The sequence below is a fragment of the Mauremys reevesii genome, linkage group 1 (assembly GCF_016161935.1).
Source record: "Mauremys reevesii isolate NIE-2019 linkage group 1, ASM1616193v1, whole genome shotgun sequence".
Taxonomy (NCBI): Eukaryota; Metazoa; Chordata; order Testudines; family Geoemydidae; genus Mauremys; species Mauremys reevesii.
In genome coordinates, this window is record NC_052623.1 from 66,613,493 (window position 1) to 66,632,687 (window position 19,195).

A 19,195-nucleotide genomic window follows, 5' to 3' on the forward strand; every position below is an offset into this window, starting at 1 on the left:
AACCCTGACAGAGCCGGTATCGCCAGCATTTCAAGGGTCAGTCCTATTGGTGCTGGCAGACATTGGAGAGTCAGCAGGGTCACCACCAGACCGGCCCAATGTAGACTCATAAGAACATAAGAATGGCCGTACCGGGTCAGACCAAAGGTCCATCTAGCCCAGTATCTGTCTACCGACAGTGGCCAATGCCAGGTGCCCCAGAGGGAGTGAACCTAACAGGCAATGATCAAGTGATCTCTCTCCTGCCATCCATCTTCATCCTCTGACGAACAGAGGCTAGGGACACCATTCTTACCTATCCTAGCTAATAGCCATTTATGGACTTAGCCACCATGAATTTATCCAGTCCCCTTTTAAACATTGTTATAGTCCTAGCCTTCACAACCTCCTCAGGTAAGGATTTCCACAAGTTGACTGTGCGCTGCGTGAAGAAGAACTTCCTTTTATTTGTTTTAAACCTGCTGCCTATTAATTTCATTTGGTGACCCCTAGTTCTTGTATTATGGGAATAAGTAAATAACTTTTCCTTATCCACTTTCTCGACATCACTCATGATTTTATATACCTCTATCATATCCCCCCTTAGTCTTCTCTTTTCCAAGCTGAAGAGTCCTAGTCTCTTTAATCTTTCCTCGTATGGGACCCTCTCCAAACCCCTAATCATTTTAGTTGCCCTTTTCTGAACCTTTTCTAGTGCTAGAATATCTTTTTTGAGGTGAGGAGACCACATCTGTACACAGTATTCAAGATGTGGGTGTACCATGGATTTATATAAGGGCAATAATATATTCTCAGTCTTATTTTCTATCCCCTTTTTAATGATTCCTAACATCCTGTTTGCTTTTTTGACTGCCTCTGCACACTGCGTGGACATCTTCAGAGAACTATCCACAATGACTCCAAGATCTTTTTCCTGACTCGTTGTAGCTAAATTAGCCCCCATCATGTTCTATGTATAGTTGGGGTTATTTTTTCCAATGTGCATTCCTTTACATTTATCCACATTAAATTTCATTTGCCATTTTGTTGCCCAATCACTTAGTTTTGTGAGATCTTTTTGAAGTTCTTCACAATCTGCTTTGGTCTTAACTACCTTGAGCAGTTTAGTATCATCTGCAAACTTTGCCACCTCACTGTTTACCTCTTTCTCCAGATCATTTATGAATAAATTGAATAGGATTGGTCCTAGGACTGACCCCTGGGTAACACCACTAGTTACCCCTCTCCATTCTGAGAATTTACCATTAATTCCTACCCTTTGTTCCCTGTCCTTTAACCAGTTCTCAATCCATGAAAGGACCTTCCCTTTTATCCCATGACAGCTTAATTTACGTAAGAGCCTTTGGTGAGGGACCTTGTCCAAGGCTTTCTGGAAATCTAAGTACACTATGTCCACCGGATCCCCCTTGTCCACATGTTTGTTGACCCCTTCAAAGAACTCTAATAGATTAGTAAGACATGATTTCCCTTTACAGAAACCATGTTGACTATTGCTCAACAGTTTGTTTTTCTATGTGTCTGACAATTTTATTCTTAACTATTGTTTCAACTAATTTGCCCGGTACCGACGTTAGACTTACCGGTCTGTAATTGCCGGGATCACCCCTAGAGCCCTTTTTAAATATTGGCGTTACATTAGCTAACTTCCAGTCATTGGGTACCGAAGCCGATTTAAAGGACAGGTTACAAACCTTAGTTAATAGTTCCACAACTTCACATTTGAGTTCTTTCAGAACTCTTGGGCGAATGCCATCTGGCCTTTAAGGCCAGAAGGGACCATTGTGATCATCTAGTCTGACTTTCTGCATGTTGCAGGCCATAGAACCTTTTTCCCCCTCCTTCCCACTCCTGTAATGGACCCCTAACCTCTGGCTGAGTTACTAAAGTCCTCAAATCATGGTTTAAAAGACTTCAAGTTATGGAAAATCCACCATTTACTCTAGTTTAAACTTGCAAGTGACTTGTGCCCCATGCTGCAGAGAAAGGTGAACACCTCCCTGCCCCCCACCCTCAGAGTCTTTGCTAGTGTGACCCAGCGGGGTTTCAAACCAGTCAGTTTGTCAGTGGTCCCCAAAGCGGTGCATTGATGTGTGCCGCCTAGTGCCTAGTGCCCAGCAGAGGAGAGGAGCCGCGGCCCCCGCCTGCTGGGGACAGAGAACTCCGAGGCTGCGGGCGCCGGTGCTCTCTGTCCCCGGCAGGTGCGGGGCCGCGGCTTCTCTCCGGCTTCAAGAGGAGCCGCGGCTCCCCGCCTGCTGGGGACAGAGAACTCTGGGGCTGTGGATGCCGGTGCTCTCTGTTCCTGGCAGGGGTGGGGCCGTGGCTCCTTTTGAAGCTGGAGAGAAGCTGCGGCCAGCGCCTGCTGGGGACAGAGAGCACCAGCGCTGCAGTGTTGGAGTTCTTTGTCCCCGGTAGGCGCGGGGCTGCAGCTTCTCTCCCCTACAATGGTGTTGGGGACCACTGGTACCGTACAGTACTGTGAAAACATTATTTAAGTTATATCTGCCTTAAAGGGGAGCCAATCTATGATCGCGTTATATGCGATTTCATGTTATAGCGAGGCGCGTTATTGCGAGGTTTGACTGTACTTTCCTGTCTCTCTACTGGAAATACCTCACCTGATGCATCCTAGGACTGCATTAGCTTTTTTCATGGTCACATCACATTGGTGGCTGATAGTCATCTTGTGATCAATCAATACATCCAGGTCTTTCTCCTCCTCTCATTTCCAATTGATAAGTCCTCATCTTATAGCAAAAATTCTTGTTCTTCATGATTTTGCACTATTAAATTTCATCCCATTTCTTTATTACGCCAGTTTTTGAGGTCGTCCAAATCTTCTTGTATGATATTCTGGTCCTCCTCCGTATTGGCAATACCTCCAACTTTGTGTCATCCACAGATTTTATTGGCATATTACCACTTTGTGCCAAGGTAATTGAAAATTTTAAATAAGATTGGTCCCAAGACCAATCCCTGAGGAACTCCACTAGTAAGCTCCCTGCAGTCTGACAGTTCACCTTTCGGTATGACCCGTTGTAGTCTCCTCTTGAACCAGTTCCTTATCCACCTTTCAGTTCTCATATTAATCCCCATCTTTTCCACTTTAACTAATAATTTCCCATGTGGAATTTTATCCAGTGCCTTACTGAAATCCAGGTAGATTAGCTCTACTGTGTTTTCTCTGATAATTTTTTTGAGAAGGTATCTGATTTATCAGCTTGGACTGGCATGATCTACCTTTTGTAAAACTGTTATATTTTATCCCAATTACCTCTGTCCTTAACTACTTTCTCTTTCAAAATTTGTTCTGAGACCTTGCATACAATTGAGGTCAAACTAACAGACCTGTAGTTTCCCAGGCCATTTTTTTCTTTTTCTTAAAAATAGGTACTATATTAGCAATTCTGCAGAGATAGGGTATGATCTCTTAGTTTAGAAGTTCATTAAAAATTCTTGCTATCCATGTGCCAGTTCCTTTAATATTCTGGGGTGGAGATTATCCGGCCCCATAAAATTTGGTTCCATTAAGCTATTCTAGTTCAACTTCTGCCTCGGCTGTGGTAATTCCTACTTCCATATCCTCATTTCCATTAACCACCCTGCCACTCCCCTAATGGCCTCATTGTTTTTAATAAGGGTAAAGTATTTGTTTAGGTGTTGAGCCATGCCTAGATTATCCTTGATCTCCATCCCATCTTCAGTGTTTAGCGGTCCCACTTCTTCTTTCCTGCTTTTCTTTTTATTTCTATGGCTACAGTACCTTTTGCTACTGGTTTTAATTTTCTTTGCAAGGTTTAACACTGCTTGGCTTTTGGCAGTTCTCACTTTATCCCTTCACTTTCTGACCACCAAGAGGTAGCTTTCCTTGCTGATCCATCCCATCTTAAATTCCTTGTAGGCGTTCTGCTTTCTCTTAATCTGTTTAAGGTGCTTGTTCATCCAGTCTGATCTACAACACTTCCCTATGAATTTTTTCCCCCTTGTTTAGGATGCAGGCTTTAGATAGCTTCTGCAACTTTGACTTGAAGTAATTCCAAGCTGCCTCCACATTCAGATCCTTGAGTTCTTCAGTCCAGTCCACTTCCCTAACTAATTCCCTTATTATTTTTTTTTAGTTTTCCCTTTTGAAATCAAGGACCCTAGTTGCAGATCTTTTTTTAAGTGAACTAGCTCATGATCATTCAAACCAAGGTTATTCCCTACAACCAGCTCTTCTGTGAGGTCCTCACTACTCACCACTACTAAATCTACAATGGCATCACTTCTTGTTGGTTCTTGGTGACTATTTGGTGAAGAAATCTGTTGTTCAGGAAAATCTGGGCCCTACCAATTTTAGTAGCACTTGTCCTCCAATCTATATCTGGGAAGCTAGTCTCCCATGATCGCACAATTTCATTAAAAATGCACCTCTGATGGCTCTCCCTTTGGTATCGTCAGAGGAAAAACCTGCAGTGCTCACCACTCTGCACACCTCTTCACCTCTGCACTGGTCACCAGCACTGTCTGGAACTGCACCTCCATAGTCAGCAGAAGGAGGGTAGTCTTCCTCCAAATCGGAGACTGGGGCCTACCGCATCTGCTCTTGGAGCCATCCCTCCTCAAGACACCATTACTCTACCACAGGAGTACCATCCAGTGGTTGGCCAGGGAGGTCACTGGGGGCCTACGCCTGTCCAGTGGCCTTTTTGGAACCTGTTGGGTTTTCCCCCATATTCCAGGAACTCCTATTCAGTGGCCTCAGAGAGATGTGCAGCACCTACCCATGAGGCAGCACAGGTTTCTGACTCTGGTACTGGATATCAAGACCCGGCTCAGCAGGACCCTTTGCTGGCCTCCCCTTCCCCTGATGAGGCAATCTCAACAATGTATACTTTGCTTCTCCTGGATGACTCCAAGAAATGTCAGAGGGTTGCCTTAATCCTGGGCATACAGGTAGAGGAAGTAAAAGAATCCTTTCACCCCAGCAGGTCCTTCCAGAGTGGCCCTACCGCTCAATGAGGCCATTATATGAACTCCGATCCGTCCACCCATATTATTGGCTGGGAGTCACCACGAATGGAATGCACATGTGCAATCACTTGAAGAATAAATGGTTACTAGCCTTCCATAGCAGTTGTTCTTTGAGATGTGTTGCACATGTCCATTCCTACCCCTGTACATCGGCGCTTTCTGGAAAAAAGGAACTGAGGGGACTTGGCATCGGTTGGGCCCTTTATATTGACACTGCCAGCATGCGGCAGCAAAGGGCATTCAAGCTACCCCAAAGGGAACCATTGAGAGAGAAATTTATGGTGACTGTGTAAGTGGGGTGCATGCACATCAAGACTGGAATCGACGTGTGCAACACATCTCGAAGAACAACTGTTATGGAAGGTTAATAATAGTCTTTTCCTCTCCTTTCCTTTCCTCTCCTCTCCTCTTCTTTTACAAAGATGTTCTCACAAAGCCTATCATGGGGACATTCTGAAGGTGATGCTGAATAGAGAACTAATGCTTCACACACCATCTCCCCTCTGTTGTGTTTAGAATCAAGTCTTAAACAAAATCATGGAAATGTAGGCTTGGAAGGAACCTTGGAAGGTCATTTTCTCTCCAACCTCTGTGCTGAGGCAGGATTAAATACACTAGACCATTCCTGACAGTTGTTTGTCCAACCTGTTCTTAAAAATCTTTATTCTACAACCTCCCAAAGTAAACTATTCCAATGCTTAAACATCCTTATAGTTAGAAAGTTTGTCCTAATATCTATCTTAAATCACCCTTGCTGCAAACTAAGCCGATTATTGCTTGTCCTCCCATTGGTGAATGTAGAGAACAATTGATCACCATTCTCTCTAGAGCAACCTTTTACATCTTTGAAGTCTTATTTTCCCCCCTGCCATGGCATTCTCTTCTCTAGGCTAAACATGCCCAGTTCTTTCCATCTTTCCTTGTAGGTCATGTTTTTCTACACCTTTTAATTTTGTTGTTCTCCTCTAGACTCTCTCCAGGTTGTTCATATGTATCTTAAAGTGTAGTGCCCCAAACTGGACACCATTGATAACCATTCTAGGAATACAAAACTGGTTGAAAGGCCACTTTTCTTATAATAATTTCATCTAGACCATATTTCCTTAGTTTACTTATGAGAATGTCAAGTAGGATTGTGTCAACAGCCTTACTAAGTCCGGTGCGTATCCCTTCTCCTTTCAGTCCACTAGGCCAGTTACCCTGTCAAAAATGGAAATTTGGTTGGTTTGACGTGATTTGTTCTTGACAAATCTTTATTGGCAATTACTTATCACCTGTAGATTTGAACAGAATGATTGTTTAATAACTTGTTTTGATATCTTTCCGGGTATCGAAGTTAGGAGGACTAGCTTAAAATTCCCTCGGCTCTCCTCCGCACCACCCCCTTTAAGACGGGTACTATATTTGCTCCTTTCCAGCCCTCTGGGACATCACCTATCTTCCTTGATTTCTCAAACATAATTATTAATGATTCAGAGAAAATGTCTTTCAAGTATTCCAACTTGCTATTTTAGCAAAAGAATAGAGAATGGATCGATCAAACATATACAGATTCATATAAATATGATGTAAATTGACTTAAATGAGTATGGAATGGACCAGATCTTCGACTCCTGCATATGCAATTGCACCTGTTTGCACTAATTACTTAGATGAGTAGGTAAGTTGTCCAAGCTCACATAATGAGTCTGTGGTAGAGCTGGGCATATAACCCGATCTACGGACTTCCAGTTTCTTCTCTAAACATTAAATCATATCACTGCCTCTTATACACACTCCTTCTGTTGTTCCAGTAATTGGACGTACAGGTCCTTCAATAAATATGCCTCCATTTAATAAAATAAAAGTATATAGCTTATTTCTTTCCCATCATAGCATGCACCTTTTCTCTTCTGTACAGTTACCAACATATATTTTCTCCTAAATAAAACCCTTATGAAATTTCAAATGCTATGGGTATGTATGTTATAAATAACTATGGCATTGTACATTGTGCCATGAAGAAATAGTTTTTCATTTAAAACTAGCATACGCCTGAACCCTTCATAGAGCTTGGGCCAGGGCAACCTGGTGTGGAGGTCATTGTAGAGTTGGGGCCACAGTCATATCTAAGGTAAATCTCTCTCTAACTACATTTCTGATTTTTATGTTTTTTATTGATTTCCATCTCTCCCTAAAAAAGTATGGGCTGAGTGCAAATTTTTTGTTTTAATACATAGTACCAAAGTACTCCTTGCCTCAGTAGCTGCTATTAGAACGTTAATCTGTCCAGTAGGTATTTGTAAACCTACTCTAAAGTGTACATATTTTAAAAGTGCTAATAATTGTCCCTCAGATTTATGTTAACTCACTTCCACCTCAAGTTACTATTTTATTAACGTAATTGTAAATTCTGTTGTTGTGTGCACCTTCTAATGCAATATAGCTATTAAATTTATAGGTTTTGTCAGTTAATTTTTTGGGGGAAATAGGTTTTAATATGTATTGCTAGATGTTTTCCAGGGCACTTTAAACACAGTATTATGTACTTGCAGTATATTTCTGAAGGTATAGCTATTGCAGAAATCTAATGAATGCCATTAAAAGTCAAACATTAGAAAATCAGATACTGGATTTTAATTTTCAGGTTGAACAGTTATTTAAAAAGTGAAAATGAAGCTTGGCTTTTTTATTTCTTAATCTTGCTTTTCTTTTAGGGCTAGACAAACAGTGATACACAACACATTATCCAGTTATTGATTGATTATATTTACTGCAAAGCTTTTATTAATGTTCTTCTTAAATTGGTTTTTATTTCATTCTGTAGTTCATTTTTAGTTACTGAACCTTTCTATAAAATTCATCACTTTAGTTCACATTCCAGCTTTATTGGTGCTCCATTACTATGGCAAATGTGCAGGATAGGTCTGTTTTCCCTTGAAGAACCCTTTCAGTGGCAAAAGTTGGTAGCTTCAGTTCCTGTTGACTACCTGTAATGGCGTGAGATCCCTAGCATATCAGTAACTTAGCTGGCAGAGATGGCATGTTGCATAACATGGAAAGGTACTGACCCAGCCACTTCAGAACAAGTTATATGGAACTGATGTTCCTTTGGTTAGCATTAGCAGTCATCAGGCTGACCAGGACACTTGCTTGATACTTGGTGTGGCACGAATCCAAGCTAAACGATTAAACATGCATGGCCCAGCTCACTACCCTGATTTATAAACAAAACCATAGGGCCACATCATCATAACCTTAAAAAGTGTAAAGTGCAAGGAAGTTGGCACAACAATGGCCACACATTGTGTGCTTCCTTCCAACAACTGCAGCTGGTATTTGCCAATTGTAGTGGCTTCTCCCCACTCCTCATATGAGTTGGGTCCTGGGTTCTCTGTCGCGATGCCTGGTGCCTCCTCCCAAGGTGATTATTTTATGTGCTCAAGACACTAGGGTGCTGTCCCTTTGGAAAATAACTAATACAACTACTCTTAAGAAGGAGGATGATCCAGTGCACAAGAAACAAACGACAATAATACAAACTCCAACAAATGAAATGCTGTGCCCCAAAATAATAATATAACAAAGGGGGACCTTATTGTGGACAGGAAACAGACTCTCTCTAAAGAAGGAAAGCGATAAGGTTAACCAACAAACGATAAAATATTTATACAACCATTCACAACTGTACCACACCACCAGCTCCTTCCCTGGCATCTTTCCAGCTAGGTGGAAAGACTGTGAGTCCAGAGATGGGTGTAAGAAAACCAATTCTGCAACCCTTTTCTGCGTAAGCCATACTCATGGGAACAGCCCCTCTGACATCACTAGCAGCAGTTTGCATAATTTAGGATTACTTATAAGGGCAGCCGGATCTAGCTCTAGAACACCATTCAGTTTGGTATAAACAAGTATCCACAGACAGTACAGCAAGATAAGAATAAATTGAATGAGCATATTTACGTAGTTTAAAGCGGTCGCTATGGACTCTCTAAAGCCAGGTATTCTTCAAAACAAGAGGCCTGACTTCAGAAAGGCTCAGCATAAAACAGCATAAGTGTGGCTCCAAAGATAATAGTATGCAATTAAGGAACAAAGAAACATACATAAATAAAATTCCCCAAAACTTTGTCCCAGTAACAATGGACAGAGGTAGTTTCAAAACCTAGAGCTATGTTGTAAAAGGTCCTGTTCTCCCCTCCACAAGCAGAAGAGAAGTAAAACCTGTGGATCAGGGCAAAGGGAGGGACAGAAGGGAGGAGAGCATGTTCTATGGCATCCTCCCATGGCTGATAAACCATTTGGAAGCTCCTCCACAGTAGGTCAGCAGGAAGGCAGAGCCACACAGTGGGAGAGGGTGGGCCTGGGGCAGGGCTGCAAGGCCCTTCAAAGCTTGCTTCCTCCTTCATGGCATAGTGTCATATCACTGCAGACTTGCATCAGGAGGCAGCAGTGGTCTTTGGAACCACCATGAAGGATGGAGGTAAAGGCCTTCCATCTGGATGACACCTGCCTCTGGTAGATCCCCCTAGATCCGAGTTTAGCTGTCAGAACCCCCCGGCTTCCTTTGCAAGAGGACACACACCCTTCTATCCAGTGGAAGACTGAAGAGGAGATGGAGTACATTTTTTGGGATACGATTGGGTATTGTAAATAAAACTTACTTCCCAGAGGAACTAAAATAAGTAAAAGTTTGGCAAATTAAATAGTGCACTAGTTAAGGTTAATATATTGTGTAATTAATTGGGTTTGTCTTCTGAATAACTACATTAATTTAAAAAAATTAATTTGGGTTTCACTTTTATTGTTCCCAGGGTGAATTATTGGAACTGAGACGAGAGCAAGAAGAGCAAGAAAGAACAAAAGTGCATCAGGATGAACAGAGGAGGTATGGCTTACACTGAATTCTTGTCTAGACGACTTCACGAAACAGCAATTTTGTGCTTTAGGGAACAATTGCAACGAGGATGCTCCAAGTAACATCTTTAGCATCAACCTTGCACTCGGACAAGCCAATGAGACCCATTCTCACAACTCGTGTATAATCAATTTCTACACAATTGTGCAGTAACTTTTTTGCAAAAGTGGGTTTTGTTACTTACCTATTGGTCTGAAGACAGAATGGATCTCTCGGGATGCATTTGGAGGGGAATCTGAGTATAATCTATTATACTCTAAGGCCCAGAATTTCAGAGAACTGTGCATGTCACTATGCCTAACTTATCTTCTCAGTCATGGCAAATACCTTAGCAAATGACTGGTGAAGTGTGTAAATGACCATATGCATGTGTAATTATCAGGATGTCTGTACAAGCAAATTAGGTGTCCAAACCTGTCACAAGCTTTTACATAAGTATTCCCATACCATACTAGATCCATGGTCCATCTAGTCCAGTGTCCTGTCTATAGCATTGGCCAGTACCACTTAATTCAGAGGAAAGTTCAAGAAACTTCATAGTGGATAATTATGAACACTTTTCCTCTATAGACAAGTAACTGTTCCTAACTCCTATCAGATAGCGTTTGCATTATGCCCTGAAGCAAAAAGGCTTTATTCCTTAAAAATAGGTATTCAATCTACTGTGACTATAAATGTTCTTATTAGCCATATAAATATTTAATCCTACTAGTCTCATGGCTTCAAAAAAATGGTAGCTAGTATGAGTTCCATGGGCTAATATATATTCCTTTTCTTAGTGTTGACTTTCAAATCTATTAAATATACCCTTGTTCATTTATTTTGAGAGGGTAAGTAAAGTCATCTTATTCACCCTTCAGCCTGTCTTCTCTGCATGCTAAACAGTCCCAGTTTAAAATTCCGGATCTCTCTCTTAATTGATTTCAATTACAACACAGAATGCAAAGTGTTCAGTCCTCACCTTTATATTTATTTTTCATTACAAATATTTGCACTGTAAAAACAAAAGAAATAGTATTTTTCAATTCAACTAATACAAGTACTGGAGTACAATAGTACAATTTCTTTATCATGAAAGTTGAACATACAAATCTAGAATTATGTTTGTTTTATTTTTGAATGTGTTTAAAAAAAATGTAAAACTTTAGAACCTACAAGTCCAATCAGTCCTACTTCCTTTTCAGGCAATCACTCAGACAAACAAGTTTGTTTACATTTTGCAGGAGATAATGCTGCCCACTTCTTGTTGAGAATGTCACCTGAAAGTGAGAAGAGGTGTTCTCATGGCACTGTTGTAGCCAATGTCGCAAGATATTTATGTGACAGATGCATGAAGAGACATATGAATCTTTAGTGTTTCAATCACCATTCCAGAGGACATGCGTCCATGCTGATGATGGTTTCAGCTCAAAAATTATTTAAAGCAGTGCAGACCAACGCATGTTCATTTTCATCATCTGGTCAGATGCCACCAGCAGAAAGTTGATTTTCTTTTCTGGTGGTTCAGGTTCTGTAGTTTCCACATCAGAGTGTTGCTCTTTTCAGACTTCTGAAAGTATGCTCCACACCTCATCCCTCTCAGATTTTGGAAGGCACTTCAGATTCTTAAATCTTGGTTCTAGGGATGTATCTAGCTTTAGAAATCTCCCATTGATACCTTTTGCATTTTGTCAAATCCTGCTGTGAAAGTGTTCTTAAAATGAACAACATGTGCTGTGTCCTCATCCGAGACAGCTATAACATGAAATATATGGCAGAATCATAGAATATCAGGAGGTCATCTAGTCCGATCCCCTGCTCAAAGCAGGACCAATTCCCAACTAAATCATCCCAGCCAGTGCTTTGTCAAGCCTGACCTTAAAAACCTCTAAGGAAGGAGATTCCACCACCTCCCTAGGTAACCCATTCAAGTGCTTCACCACTCTCTGAGTGAAAAAGTTTTTCCTAATATCCAACCTAAACCTCCCCCACTGCAACTTGAGACCATTACTCCTTGTTCTGTCATCAGGTACCCCTGAGATCAGTCTAGATCCATCCTCTTTGGAACCCCCATTTCAAGTAGTTGAAAGAAGCTATCAAATCCCCCCTCATTCTTCTCTTCTGCAGACTAAACAATCCCAGTTCCCTTGGCCTCTCCTCATAAGTCATGTGCTCCAGACCCCTAATCATTTTTGTTGCCCTCCGCTGGACTCTTTCCAATTTTTCCACATTCTTCTTGTAGTGTGGGACCCAAAACTGGACACAGTACTCCAGATGAGGCCTCACCAATGTCGAATAGAGGGGAATGATCACGTCCCTTGATCTGCTGGTAATGCCCCTACTTATACAGCCCCAAATGCCGTTAGCCTTCTTGGTGACAAGGGCACACTGTTGACTCATATCCAGCTTTTCGTCCACTGTAACCCCTAGGTCCTTTTCTGCAGAACTGCTTCCTAGCCATTCAGTCCCTAGTCTGTAACAGTAAATGGGATTTTTCCATCCTAAGTGCAGGACTCTGCACTTGTCCTTGTTGAACCTCATCATGTTTCTTTTGGCCCAATCCTCTAATTTGTCTAGGTCCCTCTGTATCCTATCCCTACCCTCCAGCATATCTACCACTCCTCCCAGTTTAGTGTAATCTGCAAACTTGCTGAGAGTGCAGTCCACGCCATCCTCCAGATCATTAATGAAGATATTGAACAAAACTGGCCCCAGGACCGACCTTTGGGGCACTCCACTTGAAACCGGCTGCCAAGTAGACATGGCGCCATTGATCACTACTCATTGAGGCCAACAATCTAGCCAGCTTTCTATCCACCTTACCATCCATTCATCCAGCCCAGACTTCTTTAACTTGCTGGCAAGAATACTGTGGGAGACCGTATCAAAAGCTTTGCTAAAGTCAAGGAATAACACATCCATTGCTTTCCCCTCATCCACAGACCCAGTTATCACCTCATAGAAGGCAATTAGGTTAGTCAGGCATGACTTGCCCTTGGTGAATCCATGCTGACTGTTCCTGATCACTTTCCTCTCCTCTAAGAATGCAGGTGAAACAGAGCAGGAGATGTGCTTAAGATTCATATGTCCTTTCGTGCTTTAACCACCATTTCAGAGGACATGTATCCATGCTGATGACACTTTTTAAAAAAAAAAAGGAATACATTAACTAAATTTGTGACTGAACTCCTTGGGGGAGAATTGTACATCTGGCACGTAAATATCTTGTAGCGTCGGCTACAACAGTGCCAACCTCTTCTGACTTTCAGGTGACATTGTAATTAAGAAGTGGGCAGCATTATCTTGCGTAAATGTTTCTCTTAGCAATTGGCTGAACAAGAAGTAGGACTGAGTGGACTTGTAGGTTCTAAAGTTTGACATTGTATTGTTTTTTGAGTGCAGATATGTAACAAAGTAAATTTGTAAGTTGCACTTTTATGGTAGAGATTGCACTACAGTACTTGTATGAAGTGAATTGAAAAGTAGAATTTCTTTTTATAATTTTTACAATGCAAGTATTTGTAATAAAAATATTAAGTGAGCACTGTACGCTTTGTATTCTGTGTTGTAACTGAAATTGATATATTTGAAAATGTAGAAAAACATCCAGAAATATTTAATAAATTTCAATTGGTATTCTATTGTTTTAACAGTGTAATTTAATCATGATAGATTTTTTTAATTGCAATTAATTTTTTTGTTAATCACGTGAATTAACTGCGATTATCGACAGCCCTTGTTTTAACTAAGCAAAACGGTTCACGGATGACTTTTTTTAAGCACCAAAAGTCATTCACAGAATTCATATAATATTGAATTTCAAAGTCTATCAACTTCTTAACAAGTTGCTGTTGTTAATGTTTTTCCCTTGGTTTTTAAGGGTAAATAATGCTTTTCTGGACCGACTACAAAACAAAAGTCAACCAAGCGGTATTCATCAATCTGGACATTTTGAAAATATGGATCGTTTTGGCGGTGATAGCTGGGTGAGTAACAAAAGCATCTTTCAAAACTCCACAGTTGAAACCAATAAAGTTTTTTGTTTTTAATGTAGCTACCTACTGCCCAGATATTATTCTTTTAGTGTTCTACTTAGTCTGATGGGCAGTCTGCCAGGATGATTACTATAAGTTCTACAATAGCTTTTGAGAGAAAAAAATCCTGATATAAGCAGTCTTATCAAAATAAAAAATGACAGCTGCCTTTACTGCAGAACTAGATTGCCTTGAATACAAGATGTTATCACTGCTTCCCTAAGTTTAGAACAAAAATAAATGAAGTTTTAAAGAGATTTTCGAAAGACTCTAAATGAAAGATGCTTGGAAACGTTGTAAACATTTTTTATACATTCTGGAAGGGAAAAAAATAGCACATCAAAGATGCAGCTGTTCATTTTTCCCCATAAAATTGTGACAAGAAAGATACAGTGTATCCAATTTAAAATATGAAACCTTCTGCATGGCTTCTTTGAAGAAAAAAAATCATGGAATTTTGCTGTAATCCATTAAATATACAATATTAGATACCAAACTGAATTCACGCATTACTAAAAAATGAATGTGACTACCATTCTGCATAATGGCATCGAGTGATCCAAAAATATTTGTACTAGTCCCTTATATTTAAATGAACCACAGCAGAAATTGCCCATTAAGGGCAAATGCAATTGTTAAAAGGATAATCTGCTGAAGAGGAAATCCTGCAAAGGGATTAAACATTGCAGAAAGACACACAGGGTTAAGTGAACTGGCAAATGTAGCGAAAACCAATGCTAGCTTAAATGATAAACAGCAACTTTGAGTAACCATGGTGATTGTCTTCTGATGTGTCTGTTTCCAGCACATAGCCCAATCCTACAAAGACCTGTATACATGTTTAACATTTATACATGTGAGCAATCCCATTGATATCAATGGGACTATGAATGTGTGCAAGGTTAACCATGGATAGAAATCTTTGCAATATAAGGGCCATCCCCATTGAAACTATCCATGTCACAGTTGTGCTAAGAAACCCCAGGCCAGTTGAGCCCACCAACCACACAGAAAGAGACAGATGTTTAGCTCTTTGAGGAGGGTCTCAGTAGATAAGATGGACAAAGGGCAGAGAGAGGAAGTATTACAATCCCCACTTTGCAGATGAGGGAACAGAGACACAGACTAAATGTATTTTTCAAGGTGCTACAGAAACCTGTTTTCCAAGCCAGGACCCTAAACCCAGATCTTCTGAGTTCTAGTCCAGGGTCCTAACTGCAAGAAGATTGTCTGCCCAATTGCTGAGAATTTTCACAATGACTTCAGTGGGAGTAGAACGTTGCCATCAGAGCCAATCACCATAATGTACTACCCTACACAATACATGATTCTGTTACGAAACTGAAATAGTTTCAATCTATGTATAGATCACTTAATAATCTATTATGGCTGTATGCAGCAATCTGTGCTATTGTGTTTTATCCTTGCTTCTTTTTATAAGAACAAGCTAAACAAAGCCACAATACAGAGAGGTAGCAATAACCCTGCTTTAGAGGCCACCAGGTAAATAAAACCCCAAGCTACAATAGCCTGCCTTCTACTGGGTAAAAATGACAAAGAATGGCTTTCTGTTCCCAACTATAAATGTACAGAAAAAAGAAGGGAATAGTAAATAAAACAAAGAAGAGTAAAAAATGCAATGATGCATCCTGGGAGGGAATTTAAAGTGGCAACTTAAAAAAAAAATCAGTGGGGAGGGGAGCCTGGAAGACTACAAGCACAAACCAGGATTGGGAGAGGCCACCACTTGCAGGACTGAAACTTTAGACTCTGATCCTACACAGACTTAAATATGTACTTAAATTTAAGGATATATGAGTTGTCCCATTAAAGTCAATTGCGTTACTACATAGAGTGCATAAAGTCAAGCACATGCAAAAATCTTTTCAAGATCAGGGTCTGAGATGGTAAATTCCTCATTGGAGGGTTTGAATCCTGCTATCCAATTTTGAAGAGAATGGAGTATATAGTCTGCACTCCAGAATTCAAGGGTGACAGCTTTATTTTAAAGGTGTATTTGTTTCAGAGTTTGATGTGATGTGGGGAGGCAAAAAAGCAATGAAAAAAATTGGGTCAAATTGTGGTTTATGCAAATCTTTAATACTCAAAATTGGTTTAAATTAAGTATAGAGAAAAAAATAATCAGTGACTCCTCCAGAAGGAGGAAGGTCTCAAATGTTCCATGATATTCTACCATCAAATTGAAGGGACAGATGGGATGATTTCCTGAATCTGAGAGTTCATCCCTTCTCTGGATACAGCTACCTGCCAGCAATGTAGTTCTTAACATAGTTCTGGAGAGCAAATATTTTGCTTTGGAACAGATCAGATTCCATGAAGTAACAAGGATTTTAGTGTCGTGTGTTTTTAATAAATAAATAAATAACCTGTCAGATGATACCCCATCTAAGGTTTTCATCCACCATAATCCACTTATCTTCAAATGATCTAAATTGAACACTGTGATATGCTAACCATATACTCAGTACACTTTGTTCTTTAAAAGTATAAAGCTTTCCAGCAAAATGCAGCTTCGTATCAGCTCGTTTACCAAGTGCTTTTACCTCCTTTCTTGGTTGTGGGAGACAAATGTGGATTTTTTAAAAAATGGAAAACAAATTAATACCAGACAGCTCTCTGCAAGCTGATGCTCCCTTGGGATGTAGGGTTCATCCCAGGCTAAAAGGGAAGATCTTGAAGAAGGCTCCAGTTAATACATTGGCAACCACTGTAAACCATTCTTTCTGGAAAACAGTAACAGTTGTAAGCTCAGTATGGTTTATAATTTCACACAGCATTAAAGCCCAAGGTTTAAATTGTGGATAAATTATCTCAACTATTTTGACACTAATAATGGATCTAAATGGTGTGCCTGGCTTAATACAAATACATTTTACTTCTGTCTTTATGAAAAGAACAACTTCAAATATTTTGCACGTCTTTATATGCAGTTCAGCTGAATTTTTACTCATACTTAAAGAACTGAGGGATTTATAGAGGCCAAGTACTAATACGTTGCAAGTCCCTTAATGGAGCTCTTATTTTTGTGTGAAAATCAAGGGCTCTCCATGGACCTTTCCTTTATCCCGTTCATAGAGAGAAATCACATGGTAAACTGCTGAAATTTATGTAGTCTTCTTTTAACAAAATATAAGCTGCCAGGTTGAAACCTTACAGAGCTACAATAAACTTGGGACCTAGAAAGCAACCTAAGATAGTACTGTCTCATTTCATGTCTCCATTACACTGTGTGCCATGCATAAGAATGAGGAATGCTTTTTGGATGCTGACTCTGCTCCTTTTGGTGATGCACAATTCAAGTATGAATACTGATAGGGAGGGGAAAGCTCATACACTGAAGGCATAGGTGCACTGAGATGATAAACCACATTGTGTACTCCTCCAATATGTAGAACAAGAATCTACTGGAAAAGCAACTGTCTAAATGAATGAGACTGACAATGTCAGTGTGATTTTGTACCATGTTGTATTGGAATGATTCTTTCGGAGTCTTATTCAATAGCCACCATGTGCTGTTTGCTCCTGCTAATTTTTCAAGGGATGAAACATGCCATAAAGCTTATTGTTGCATACTAAAGAAATAGTCCTGGTTAAGGAATGTAGTCTCACATGACAAATCAATGTGGTCCAGTGGTGAACAGCCTAATCACATGTGGAAGGCTACATTTACACAGGGATTTTTATTGCACATATTACACTCGTGAACACTTGAGAATCCAAACCAATTTTGCTTTCAAATTCTGCTTACTGCCAGACCAGTATCCAAACAGGGAGATTGGATACTGGTCTGGCAGGACAATGAATCCAATCCAGTATAGAAATTCCTATGTTGAAAAAAATTGTTTACTGCTAACGGTTTTGCCTGGCTGGTATTCATTGGATGGGGCACAACTTAGATCAGAAGTCGGCAACCTTTCAGAAGTGGTGTGCCAAGTCTTCATTTATTCACTCTAATTTAAGGTTTCGCGTGCCAGTAATACATTTTAATGTTTTTAAAGGTCTCTTTCTATAAGTCTATAATATATAACTAAACTATTGTTGTATGTAAAGTAAATAAGTAAATGTTTAAGAAGCTTCATTTAAAATTAAATTAAAATGTAGAGCCCCCCGGACCGGTGGCTAGGACCCACGCAGTGTGAGTGCCACTGAAAATCAGCTCACGTGCTGCCTTTGGCACACGTGCCATAGGTTGTCTACCCCTGACTTAGTTAATTAAGATGTGTGTTTAATGTTGAACCCTTCAGGTAGAACTATGAAAGAAATGGATGTTTAAAACCACTTTTACAGCAAAAACAGCAGTACAGATAGGGGGCTTATTGAGTGCATCCTGAGTGGTTGCAGCTGAGTTTAATGATTATCTGAAGAGTGATCAATTAGCATATGTAAATATGTGCTATCTGATCTGAGGTAAAGAAATTTCTCTTGAATAATGGTATTTTCAAAGGAAAAAGTTAGGGCTCCTGTGTAATGCTGTTTGGAGTGGCTCAAGGGCATGACTACCAACTTCATGGCAGACAGTTAAGCAGGGCACACATCCGAAATTGGTTGAGAGTCCTGTACTTAGATTTCAGCAACCAAGCATCAAGTGTGAACTCCTCAGGCACGACAACTGCCTTAACATGGAGTCATAGACAGTTCCCTTGGGTACTCCAATCTATCTTGCCACTCAAGCAAGCTTGCCTTTTTGATAAATGGTCACTTACACCAAAAATCATAACAATATTCTGGCTACTCCCAATTCCAAAGGACTGGTCACTTATCCCAGGTCAGTTGCACTTTAGATTTTACACTAAAGACAGCGCTTGTAGCCAATCTTATAATAAAATAATGAAAGATTTATTAACTAAGAAAAAGCAAGTAACCATATGCACACACACCAATGAGTTATCGTTTTTTGGTTCCAAAAGGTAATAGAAGCTGCTGTAATATGCAAGCTTTGTGTCCACTAGGGCCAGCCCAGACTAAGCTGCTGGGGATCCCTTGCTTATGCTTAGAAATCTTGCACTCTCCAATCTCCAAGCAGCATAGAGACCCAGTTTCTTCTCATCAAGAATTTTTATTCACTTCCTTCCAGAGTTCAAGATGATGGGATGAGTTCATGCACAGGTCTCCTCTTCATGTGGGGGTGGGGACAGGAATACAATTAACAAAGTCTTTGTCTTTTGTTTCACAATGGCTCACCTGGTTGCAATGGACCTTCTTGGGGGAAGGATCTAACACCTTCTGTAGGAAGCCAGCATTTTATATTAGGTCG

General features: G+C 40.3%; 1 protein-coding gene across 1 annotated transcript in view; it reads left to right on the forward strand.

The window, feature by feature from the left end:
• Positions 1–19,195, forward strand: part of EPSTI1 (epithelial stromal interaction 1) — an 80,676-nt gene that overhangs the window by 57,636 nt on the left and 3,845 nt on the right. Inside the window, exons 9-10 of the mRNA XM_039522119.1 lie at positions 9,804–9,877; positions 13,767–13,872. Of these exons, the coding sequence (XP_039378053.1) occupies positions 9,804–9,877; positions 13,767–13,872 (180 nt within the window). The remainder of the gene's footprint in view (positions 1–9,803; positions 9,878–13,766; positions 13,873–19,195) is intronic.